General features: G+C 45.3%; 1 protein-coding gene across 2 annotated transcripts in view; it reads right to left on the reverse strand.

The window, feature by feature from the left end:
* LOC146867847 (cysteine-rich motor neuron 1 protein-like) overlaps nucleotides 1-12,365 on the reverse strand; it is a 303,005-nt gene that overhangs the window by 225,404 nt on the left and 65,236 nt on the right. The window contains exon 2 of one of the 2 annotated variants that reach the window (XM_085608552.1): nucleotides 1,162-1,254. The exons of the other annotated variant lie outside the window; for it this stretch is intronic. Coding sequence (XP_085464678.1) covers nucleotides 1,162-1,254 — 93 coding nt within the window. The remainder of the gene's footprint in view (nucleotides 1-1,161; nucleotides 1,255-12,365) is intronic. 2 annotated transcript variants of the gene reach the window in all.

A 12,365-nucleotide genomic window follows, 5' to 3' on the forward strand; every position in this document is an offset into this window, starting at 1 on the left:
AGGGCAAGGGCACAGAATCATGGGGGTCACAGAAGGTAAAAAGGGCATGGAATACGGGGGTCACGGAAGGAGAAAACGGGCACAGATCACGGGGCACAGAAGGGAAAAACGGGCACAGATCACGGTTGATTGGCAATTAATTTTTATTAATTGATTAATTGACAAATAAACTAATTGTGTTCTTTTTTATGTGTAGCGGGTTATGTGTTTATGGGGGAATAGGGTGGGAAGTAATTTAATATTAGTTAAGTAAATATTAATTTAATTTTATTGGTATTTATTATTAATCTTTTAGTTAATTAAATTTGAATATGTTATTTATTTTACAAAAATTATTTAATTAATAAGTATGTTAATTTAACCCCTACGTTATCCTACATTTTCAACACTGTTACATTCAGTTGAGTTGAAATAGTAATTTTAACCCCTACGCTATCCAACACTTTCCCTACTGCTGCACTCACTGGAGTGGGAACAGTAATTTTTACCCCTACGCTATCCAACACTTTCCCTACTGTTGCACTCCCTGGAGTGGAAATAGTAATTCTAACCCCTACGCTATCCAACACTTTCCCTACTGCTGCACTCACTGGAGTGGGAATAGTAATTTCTACCCCTATGCTATACAACACTTTCCCTACGGTTGCACTCACTGAGGTGGAAATAGTAATTTTTACCCCTACGCTATCCAAAATTTTCCCTACTGTTGCATTGTTTGGAGTTGGAATAGTAATTGTATTACCTCCGCTATTTAATATTGTTTGCATTATTTTAGTTATTGTAGTATATAATTAATATTAAAAAAGTTTTAAAATAATTTTAATTTTTTTAATTTGTTACATATATTTATTTCATTTTTATTTATATTATTGTGTTATGTGCATAGATGTATTTATAAATGTTATGAAAATAATGATTAAAAATTATTAGTAAGTAAGTATATATATTATATATTATATGTATATGTTTAATTTATTTTTACATTATATCTATATTACTTATAATTCTTAAACATTTTAAAATATTTTTAACTACGTTTATTTGAATTATATGTATTATTTACTTTATTTTACATTATTTTTTTAACTTAAGTAAAAAATGATATTTTTAACAACGATATTATTGACATCAATATTTTTTTTTCGATATTTTTGTACTTACCATAATGTTTACAGGATGTTGATATTCTTGACTTCGATAATCTTGCGTCGATATTTCTGTAGGTCGATATTCGATATTCTGTCAGTGATTCGCCTGGGAACATGCCACACATGCAAAAGACGGTGAAAAATATAAAATGAAAATGAGAAACAAGTTCTGTAGTTAGATGGTAGCAAAGTGGGATGCAGTGCAGCAGAGATGGAGAGGAAATGTGATTGAAGGCATGTTTATGGATCCTATGATAGCGAAGAGGAGAACAGAGAGAAATAAATATTAAGAAGGAGGTGACAATGAAGAGAAAGGGGATAAGAGTGATAGTGACTCAAAAATGGCTCTTTGAATGATTTGCATACTTTTCGGCCAACTCCGAACAATGTTGTTCATCAGATTGCAAGAAACCAACAGGCCCCCGATTAGAAGTCACAATAGGAGCTGTGGGAGGAGTAACAAATACAGGTAAAAGTGAGAGTGCACCTGTTGATCAGGCCCCCCTGGGGAAGGCTTGCCTCTTGTCACTAGAGATCCATTATTGGGAGCTATCACTACTACCTTTATCATTACCACCCCACTGTAGCCCCCTGTAGACCCGGTGCTGGTACTATCCTAGATCCACAAAGCACAAACTCGTACAGGAGGAGCTCCCCCATAAATGTGCCTGTTATTGATGCTGAGGCAGATCCAGAGTTGCAAATTCAAGAAATGTATACAGCTCTTAGAGAATTGTATGTTTTAAGATTAAGGGCAGAATCTGAGGAGCTTGTGAAGGGAAACCTTGATTTAGAGATCATAGATGGGTACAAAGGAGAAGAGCTTCTATTTTTGAGTAGGGATGCTATAGGGTGTGCTCAGGAAATTAATGAAAGAGTTACCTACAGGGTATGGAGTGGACTTGAACAAAATTCAGGAGTTAAAAATTTTCATAATATTCATGAATGAGAACACTGTACAGAGTATGAGTACTTTGGGTCTGAAATTGCATGTCAGTGAGTTAGTACGGCATATCTGAAAATGGAGTAACATTCAAAGACACATGGAACAATGGACCACATAGGAGAAGTGAGACAAAAATAAAAATTATACACATGGACACGAGTCTGATTGATCCAGAGGTTAAAGCATACCCAGCAAGAGAGGTGCAAGGAGGTGAATATGTGCACATGCCATAAAGTCGTTGTGATCTTCCCACATTTACAAATCATTTCCCAATATTGCAAGAAAATTGTGATCTGTGGTACATTCAAGTGGAGAGGTCTGTGAAGAATTCAAAGGTGCTTTGGAAAGGCGTGAATACTTTATTTGACATAGTGGTCCCTAATGATTTTGGGGCAAAATCCAAGGTGGCTATAGCTTTGCCAGTGGCTGAACCACAGAGAGACGCTCAAACTCATGCACCTACGCATATTGCCATGGACAACTATAATCAGACGATTACATTTTTTAAAAGGAAGGTTCTGCAGAAGGAAGATGATTGGCTTAAGATAACCAAAATTACTCAAGAGTCTAAAGAGTCTGTTCATGCCTATTATGAAAGGCTCATGTAAGTTTTCGGGCAGCATAGCAGTGTCCAAAATCCAGAAAGGGAAAATCTTAGTGGTTTCTTCTCACAGTTTGTTCTTTGTTTACGCCCAGAAATTAGTGCCCATATACCGCAGAACATAATTTGTTGGTAATGAAAGTCTCTTGATGACATTTTAAAATATGTGAGGTACTGCAGTGATGATATGGAGCAAAGTAGAAATAGATTAATGAGAAAAGCATGTTAGCACAGATTAAATTGGTGGAGAAAGGAAGTCAAAAGGACCCTTATGAGGTAAACTCAGGATATAGCTCTGGTACTGGCGTAGGAATTCTGGAAGTTGGCTATAAAGGTGGTGGCAGATGATGTAGAAGGGAAACTTTGCTCCGCAAGGCAGAGGCAGATTCAGAGGAATGGCTGTTGCTCAGAATTCACAGATGGACATAAACATGTAAAAAAAACTACTCTTAGCAATATGTGTAACAAGGTGGGCTTTTGGAAATGTGAATGTACACAGAATCCAAATTGAAAGCAAAATTATGTTTAAATGCCAAACATGAATGCGATGCCAATGTACAAAATGCAGACTGTGTAATGCTAATGTGCCCCAAGCTCTAATGATTCAACGGTACATGGCAAACTCAAGGTATAAATCGAATCTGAAGTCTCCAACAGTTTCCAATTTTTGACATTCCCATTGGACTGGACTCTAATCAATCACAATGATGGTGACCGAGAGGGAAAGGAGGATTATATGTTTTGTGCAGTTGTCAAGGTAGACCAGAGAGGGCCATAAGTAGATGGAAAGGTGAATAAGCACACTGTATCATTTTTGATTGATACTAGAGCTACCCGTTCTACTGTTAGAATGATAGAGATACCTAACCTAATCCTCACGGTAAAACAAGTCCAAGTTGTAGTCATTGCCAACAAACAGCACAAAACCAAAGTCCCTTTGAAAATTCGGACTCCCAAGGAAGCCCATGAGTTTGTAATATGTGATCTGCGTCCAGTCAATCTAATGGGCAGGGATTTGCTCTGCAAAATGAACTGTGTGATCTATTGCACACCAGATGGTGTTGAGGTTCAGAAACACAATGAAGATGTAAACTTCAAACGAAAGCCAAAGAGACAAGCTTAAACTAATAAAAAGAGAACAATTGCCTCCCAATCAGAGGGATTCGGTGAAAAAGGAAGTCCTCGGAGTTTACAGGCATGGATATTGATCTGATCAAAGAGGTAGAACCTGTGAAAATAGCTATAAAACCTAATGCTGAGCATCCCTGGGTGCCCTAAAACAACCTCTCACCTGAGACGGTGGGTGTAATTACAGAGGTGATTGAATCCATGCTAGTGCAACGCACCCCAAAGGAAATATTATTAGGGAGACCCTGCAGTTCATCAGTAATGGGTTTGCAGAAAGCAAAGAAAAAGTGGAGAATTGTTCAAGATTTAAGAGAGGTGAACCAAACTCTTGTTCTATATTGACCCTTGGTACCGAGTCCTGTTGTGATACTCTTTCAGATTCCCTATGATCTGAGTGGTTCTCTGTCATTCATCTGTGTAAAGTGTTTTTCTACATTCCTCTACATAAGGATAGTCAGTTCCGTTTTGAATTCTGATTTTTACATAAAATTCTGGCATGGTGCCAACTCCCTCAGGGGTATACAGAGACCCCATGATTTGTAATCAGATACTGACGAAAAGTCGGGAGAGCTTGCAGTTGCAGTGTAAGTCTGTTCTAGTCCAGTACATTGAGACCTCCTGGCAGCATTGACAACACAAGATGCATGCAAACGAAACACCATTGCCTTATTGAACCACTTTGCAGAGAACGATCGCAAGGTGTCCCCCTACAATGAGAAAGGAGCTAGGAAAATGTCCCAAGAGAAAATCTCTAAAATCCTGAGAGTTGACCGCTCTACGAGACTGCGACACAAAGAGAAGTCAGGTTGTTTCTGATAGTGGTGGGCTACTGTCATCGGTAGATTCCCAACTTTTTCCCAGTGGTTAAGCCTCTACAGAGACTTACCCGAAAGAATGTGTTGGATGTACCAGACATAGCCGTTTGTATCCTTGTAGTTTATTATTAGGTCTTAAGTTACAAGCTGGTTTCCATGTGGAAGCAGCCCCACCAGTAGCAGCCTGCCTGCTGCTCAGCCCATCTTCAACTGTCAGACCTCACCACACAGGCACCCAAACATTCCATGCATCTCCATCACACCAACATTCCACTCAGAACACTCACACTGGCTGTGCAGCTAAGAGCTAGGTAACATAGAAGGAACATTAGTACATAGACAGGATATAACATATCCTCCCCCTTTTAGATGGAAAATAAAATAACAATACTAAGTGGGAACAACTACACACCAAAAATGTACATGTAAAGAAAATAGTCCAGAACCCAGGAATGCACGGTAAAATACAACATCTCGAGAGGGAACGAACAACCACAAAAACAGAGAGGATGAATAAATAGATACTTAAGAAATATCTCCCTTCCTCCCTCATTATAAAAACAATGTAAAAATAATTCATAACGTGTAGCAACGGGTGACATGCACCCCGAGAATTCAATCCCTAGTACAAGGGGACCATAAAAATGTAGACATAACTCCTCACGTAAGGAATAGAAATGTACGCTGTGAAAATGGGACTGAAACCCATCTTGACACCCCTCATGTAAGGGTCAAACACTTGCAGAAATGGGACTGTAACCCATAAAGACATCTCTTGTGTAACAGTTTTTGATGTAATTTGTGTAAATGGGACTGACACCCATTAATCTAGCCCTCACGTAAGGGTGAACAAATAATGTAAATGGGACTATAACCCATAAAGACATGTAAGGGTTTTTAAAGTAACTTGCGTAAATGGGAATGACACCCATCTAGACAACCCTCACATAAGGGTCATGTGATGTACTATGTACTATGTAGAAATGGGACTAGTGCCCATTCCCGTTCCTCTTGTAAGGGAGTGTAACGTGTAAAAATGGGATTAAAACCCATTCCTGTCCCTATTGCAAGGGAGTGTAAAAACAAACCAAGAAATGGCTGACCACCACCCACTAAAACACTGGAACCTCACTTATGCAAGGGTACCTAGGCTATCCAAAGTAAATGCTCAACTCAAACCCATAATGCAATCCCACGTGTAAGGGATATAACATTCAATGTAGAAGTGTAATCTAAGATGTAATGTAAATTGTAAGCATGAAAACCTAGTGTATATTTTGAGAACGCAGCCATAGCACAAACCAACCAGATGTAACTGTAACATAGCTAACCCAGCAGGAACACTACAAATAAACACAGATACTTCCAGAAATGCCCAACATTGGAGATTCCAACCAACACAAGAAAATAGCATACAAGATATCAATACACAAGTGCACATACAAATTTTGAAAGTCACAAATTAAAAATGGGACATAGGCAGGACAAAGGCATGGTATGTAACGTGCTCATAGAAAGTAGAGTTAATAGCATAGACCAGCCACATAAGTTTGGAAATGTCTAAACTGAGAAAAAAAAAAGTATACCATGTATTAGAGTAAATGTGAAAGTGGCATGTTGTGGCAAGTATCCAGAGTGACAAAAAACAATGGGGGCTTGGGGGGCAGCCGAGCACAGCGAGGTCTGCCCCCCGGGCAGATTGGGAGGGGGGGCTGGCTGGCGAGCGGACATTTTGTAAGGTTTGGGCTACATTGGGACTAGCCCAATTGTAGCCCAATTTTCGTTAGGCAGCCCAAGGGTTATTTAGCCAGTTTTTGCGCCTCCCCAGCCACCATTTTAGGTTTGGTGACCTGGTGGCTGGGAGCGCTTGTCAGGCAGGTTTTTTGTCAGGCCTAGTTAAGTTTGGTTATTCCCAGTGTCATTTGCATAGCGACGATGTCGAATGGCGATTATCGTGTGATCGAAGCGATGAGGCTTCTTAATGAGGCGGGTCATCTGGATTTATTGATTCCCGAGGCTTTGCGGTCATCGCGCCCAGTGAGGCGCGCGTCGGCCGCGGGGGCGGCTGCCGTGGCGGCTTGTTTGCCCCCCGGAAGATTGGTGGGAAAAAGGTGAGTGGCGGGGGCTGCACGAATGTCAGTAGCATGTCCCGGTTATGTCAACAGGGGCGGGGAAGAGCGGGGTTGAGGCACGAGGCAGCGGTGTCGCCCGGCAGGGGAGCACGTCTCGCGTCTCCCCGCCGGGTTCGCATTCCGTTGGGGGCCGCTCAAATGTCAATGGAGCGGCCCGTGCGTTAGTACGTGGAATGAATGGCAGGGCAGCGCTCAGCTGAAGCGCGCTGCCCAGGGGGATGGAGGAAGGCGGGGGGACGGGGAAAAGGCTCACTGACAGGAGCTTATAGTGCAAATGGAGCGCGGCGGGGAAGCACGTTTCGTAGCACCCTGGGCACTCTCAGAATGACAGGGGCCACTCGCGTGTGAGGAGAGCGGCCCTGCTGTCTGAGGTAGGGCAAAGTTCTGGCTCTGGGGCAGTGGGGGAGGCCTCAATAAAACTGGCAGAAAAGGGGCAGGTATCTTCAGGGGTTGGGGGCACTCCAGCTTCAGGTATTGAGGAGAGAGGGGGGAGGAGTGCTGGTATGGGAGAGCAGGCCCATTTCAGTGGGGAGTGGGGTTGGGGAGGCAGGTAGGTGCTGTTGGGGAACTGGTACTCTCTGGTATCGATCAAGAGGGGGGTGGGGTGGGGAGGGGGGTTTCGCCTCTCTTAATAGAATCGGAGGGGAGCGAGCGCGATTGGGCTGGTCTGGATATTTTTGAGTCATGGGCTGAAGGGGTGTCTGGGGCTCAGGGGGGTATGGGGTCAGATGGGGTTCGGTTGGGGGGGCAGGAGTTTTGGGGGAAGATGGTGGGGGGTGTCTGGGCAGTTGTCTAGTGGGGGGGGCAAAGACAATTGTTTGCTGTTCTGGGTGAGGAGGAGGCTGGGCCAAGTTTTCGGGGGGTCTGGGGCCAGGGGTTTGGAAGGGAGCGACAGTGAGGGGTCTGGGGGGAGCAGGAGGAGGTGGTGGACCTGAGTGCAGTAGGGCGGGCGTGGGTAGCGAGCACTTTAGGGGCCGCAAGTAAGACGGGTTGGAATGGGAGGGAGAAGAGAGGTAGGCCCAGCACACCAGACCATACTTTTTCGTTTCAGGCGGGGGAGCAACGCACTGAGCATCGAGGGGTGCCAGACTTGGTAGGGCTGGGAGCGGCCCATTGGCACCAAGGAGAAGGGAGGGTGGAGCCTCGGGCGGCGTACCCAGTACCATCGGGGGACCCCGGCGCGGCCGTCAGAAGTAGGCCCGGGATGGGCTCACCGGCCCCAACACCCACGGGGTCGCAATACCCCGGGGGACAACGCAGCAGACCGAGTGCCGAGGAGGAGGAATTTTGTTTTCCATGACGAGTGCATTATGCTCCTCCAGCGGGGAGCGCTGGGGGTGTGAGGCAGGAAGAGTTGGATTATGACGATGAGAGTATGGAGGAAGGAGAGGTGCGGGATATTGATGAAGGGGGTGAGGGGGGCCGAATAATGTTGTGCCTAGTATGTTGCAGGTGTCACGATGTCAGGCGCAGCCCACGGGCTGGACATCGCGTTGGGAGGAGAGGTCGACCCCTTTGCCAGGATGCAGGGTGGAGCAGCAGACGGAGTATTTGACATCAGGTAAACAGTCATTGCGCCCCCGTCCTGTGATGGTATCTGTGGGTGTGGGTGGAACGGACAAGGCGGAAGGGACAGGAGGTAGGTTGAACAAAGGTGCTTACGTGGTAGATGTCGGGGTAGGAACTGAGGAATCAGGTAAGGGTTCGGACACAGGTAAGACGTCCATGGACATTGGAGGTGTGACGGACAAGAAGGTGACGGGTGAGATTAAGACAGGGGAGGTAGAGACTAAATCGGAGAGCAAGGAGGTGAATATTAAACGTTTGCCATATATGGGTGTGACAAAGCCCTCGGGCGCTCATTTAATGTTGGCCACGAAGGAGCGGATATGGAAGGGAGAATATGTAGAAATGGTTAAATTACTTCACAAGGAGGTACGGGCAAAGGAGGGATCAAAGGAGGAAGAATATGAATTGGCAAAACGGCCGAAGGTGCCATTGACTATTGAGAACTGCACGGTGGAGTTTTTTATTTATGCCAGCGTTTATTGTGAAAAATACCCTGAAAGGTCTGTGGCCATGTTTAAATACATGGATGTGATCAGGAAGGCTCAGATTACGGCGGGCGGGTACGCCTGGGCGAAATACGATGAGGAGTTTCAGGCACGCATGGCGTGGGACCCAGAGGCAAAATGGGGAGAGCTGGATACGGATTTGTGGCAACACACGATGGGTTTAGCGGGGCCTGGAAAAAACATTTTTACAGCAAGCGGGCTCCCGATTGTTTATCGGCACTTTCGAGGTGGTCCCACCCGAGGGGGGGTGGGGGTAGCAGGCAGAGGTCAGTCAGGGGCGAAAGGTGCTTCCTGGGACTATAACAAAGGTTTGTGCACCTGGGAGTACTGCCATCTCCGGCACGATTGCTCAGGGTGCGGAGGCAGACATTCGCTGGTCACTTGTTAGGGTGGACAGGGTCAGCAGGGCTCCCAACAGTGGCAGGCGGGGGGGTTTAAGGCAGGGGATCAGCAGCAACAGCAATTGGCATGGGGCGAGTAGCAAAGGGGCCTGGGCCAAAGGGCTCATACTCCAGTGAACGTAGCTAATTTGGTGGCAGCTTTACAAGGGTATCCTGATGGTGTGGCAGCTGAGCGCTTGCGGTTGGGTTTTTTGGAGGGTTTCAGACTGGAGTACGACGGACCACGGACGAGACGGTGGGTGGACAATTTGAAATCGGCAAAAGAGCACTCGCAGGTAGTGCAAAACAAACTAGATAAAGAGCTGCGTGAGGGCCGCATGGCGGTGCCCTTTCAAGATTGGCCTTTACCTAATTTGATTGTGTCACCCATTGGAGTGGTGCCTAAAAAAGAACAGGGTCAGTTTCGGCTCATTCAACATTTGTCGTGGCCGGAAGGAGGTTCAGTGAACGATTTCATTGACGAGTGGGAGGCCGCAGTCTCTTATTCATCTGTTGACGTAGCCATGTCACTGGTGGCAACAGCAATGATGGCAAAGTGCGACATAAAGTCGGCTTTCCGGCTGCTTCCAGTTCACCCGGATGACTGGGATCTTTTGGGCATCCAGATTGGCTGTCACTGGTACGTGGACAAAGCGTTGCCGATGGGCTGCTCTATGTCATGCTCGCTTTTTGAGTATTTCAGCACGTTCCTACAATGGCTGTTTACGGAACAGACGGGTCACCAAGGAGTTACGCACTACCTGGATGACTTCTTTTTTGTTGGCACCACAGGCTCCGCGGTCTGCCAGAGGTCTCTGGACAGTTTCCATGAGCTCATGAGGGAACTGGGCAATGGCGTTGGCACCAGAGAAGACTATGGGACCCAGCACGGCCCTGTCTTCTTAGGAATTGAATTGGACTCACGGTTGATGGAGGCACGACTTCCGGCAGACAAAAAGCAGCAAATGTTGGGGCTGCTGGAAATAATGTTGGAAAAACATAAGGTCACGGTTAAAGACATTCAGGTGCTGCTGGGTCACCTCAATTTTGCTTGTCGGGTAGTCAGAGTAGGGAGGACTTTTTGTAGATGACTGTGCAGGGCACCTGCGGGGCAGATGCCTCCGCATCATCATGTACGACTGTCAGCGGGAGTGTGGGAGGACTTGAGGATGTGGCAGTTTTTCTTGCAACATTTCAATGGCATACCTTTGATGAGGGAGGCAGACATGTTATGGGATGTTCAAATTTTTTCTGACGCGGCGGGGAATACTGGATTTGGTTTGTACTGGCAAGGGAGGTGGTGTGCCGAGCAGTGGCCTGAGGAGTGGTTGGGAGGGGGTAGGAGCATTGCTTTCTTGAAGTTTTTCCCTTTGGTGGTGCCAATCACATTATGGGGGGAACTTTTGGCGCACAAGAAAATCTCTTTCAGAATTGATAACATGGTGGTGGTGCACATTGTGAACCACCAGTCTGCCCGAGATGAACAGGTCCTGAAGTTGTTGAGAGTTTTTGTTTTAGGGTGTTTGAAGCATGATATTGCTTTTCGCGCGGTGCATGTGCCAGGTGTGGACAATGACATTGCGGATGCTTTGTCTCGTTCACAGTGGGGGAGATTCTGTGGGCTCACCAAGGACGCGGACAAGACCCCAACCAGAATGCTGAAGCATTTGTGGTACATAGGCAACACAGGATGTTGCAATTCAAAGTCAAAGTCAAAGCTTTATTTCGATAAAAGTCATTATCATAAAAGCAGCTCAGTGTATAAAAAGTTACAGTTAAGAACAACAGTAATAAATTTAAAAAGATTTTATATCTCTGTTCCAACATTTAGGAAGGGCAATGGTTTCAAAAAATGTTTGTTCAGTTAAACTAGCCAACTAGTTGGTTAAATTTTAGAGGTTAAACAATTATGGCAGCATTTTCAGTTTAAGAAATTTTTCTAACAAAGAATTAAACAGATTGTTTTAGCTTTTTGGCTCGGATAGCCCAAGCCCAGGATAGAAACTTGGCTAGGGCGCAAGCATAGGGTACGCTACTGTCCGAAATAAGTATCCTAATTGCCACATCATGACTCCTAGTCCCCAGCTGACGGCATAGGTTTTTGAGCCAGACCCTCCTTGGAGTAGCATATTCGCCGCACACAAACATAAAATGTGCTAATGTTTCCGGTTTAGCAAGACACGATGGGCATAGCTCAGACATTTCCATACAGGATTTCCATCTTTTAGTGAAGGTATTAAGTGGTAAGGGTTCCCATTCTAAATCTAAAATACAAGGCCCTATCAAAGGGTTTTCCAATTGCATCCAGGTACAGTTCCCGCCTGGGGCAGTCTTTGAACCTCAGAAAGTCCTCTGTTAGCCTGCCCAGGGAGGTGCTAGAGTTTCTTTGAGAACAAATCCAGTCCCAATAAAGCTTTTTAAGTGTTTGCTTTGGGGGTGAAGTTCTACTTAGCCATGATTCAAGTTGACCCAACTTAATTAATAAGTTTTTCATGTCTTTTAGCCATTTGATTTTATACCAGCTTGGTGATGACATGATTTCCTTGAGGCCTCTGGCATATCCGCTTAGTTCTTCTACCCGCCAAATACGGGCCCATAATAATAAAGGGCGAAATTTCGCGATTTCGCCAATCTGGGTACAGCCAAGGTCCATGAATAAAGGAAGTGTCGGGGTGCCTTGTGGAAGGGACATTATTTCTCTGCAGAATTTGTTCTCAGATCTCTGCAGAGCGTCAGTGGACGAAAAGCCCCAGAGTTCCGCCCCATAAAGGGCAGAGCTAACTCCTTTAGCTGTGGAAATCTCAAGGACTGTTCCTATAGGCCTTGTTGTACTGGAACGTTGCTCTCTTAATAGGGCACCTGTAATCCTTTTGTGGCTCAACAGCATTTTATCTAGGTGTGGCGTCCAGTCCATTTTATCCGAAAGGCGTATCCCAAGGTAATCAAAGACCTTTACCCTTTCCAGAAGCTCAGCGTTTAGGGTGGGGGAACGCACATGTTGTTTCGGTGGATTGAGGACAAGGTACTTCGTTTTGTTAGTATTTATTACCAGACCTCGTTTGGTACAAAATGATTGGAAATTGTCCAAAAGTCTCTGGAGTCCCATTGGGGTTTTGGAGATTAAAAGCGAATCATCCGCG

This window comes from Triturus cristatus, chromosome 1_2, assembly GCF_964204655.1.
Source record: "Triturus cristatus chromosome 1_2, aTriCri1.1, whole genome shotgun sequence".
Taxonomy (NCBI): Eukaryota; Metazoa; Chordata; class Amphibia; order Caudata; family Salamandridae; genus Triturus; species Triturus cristatus.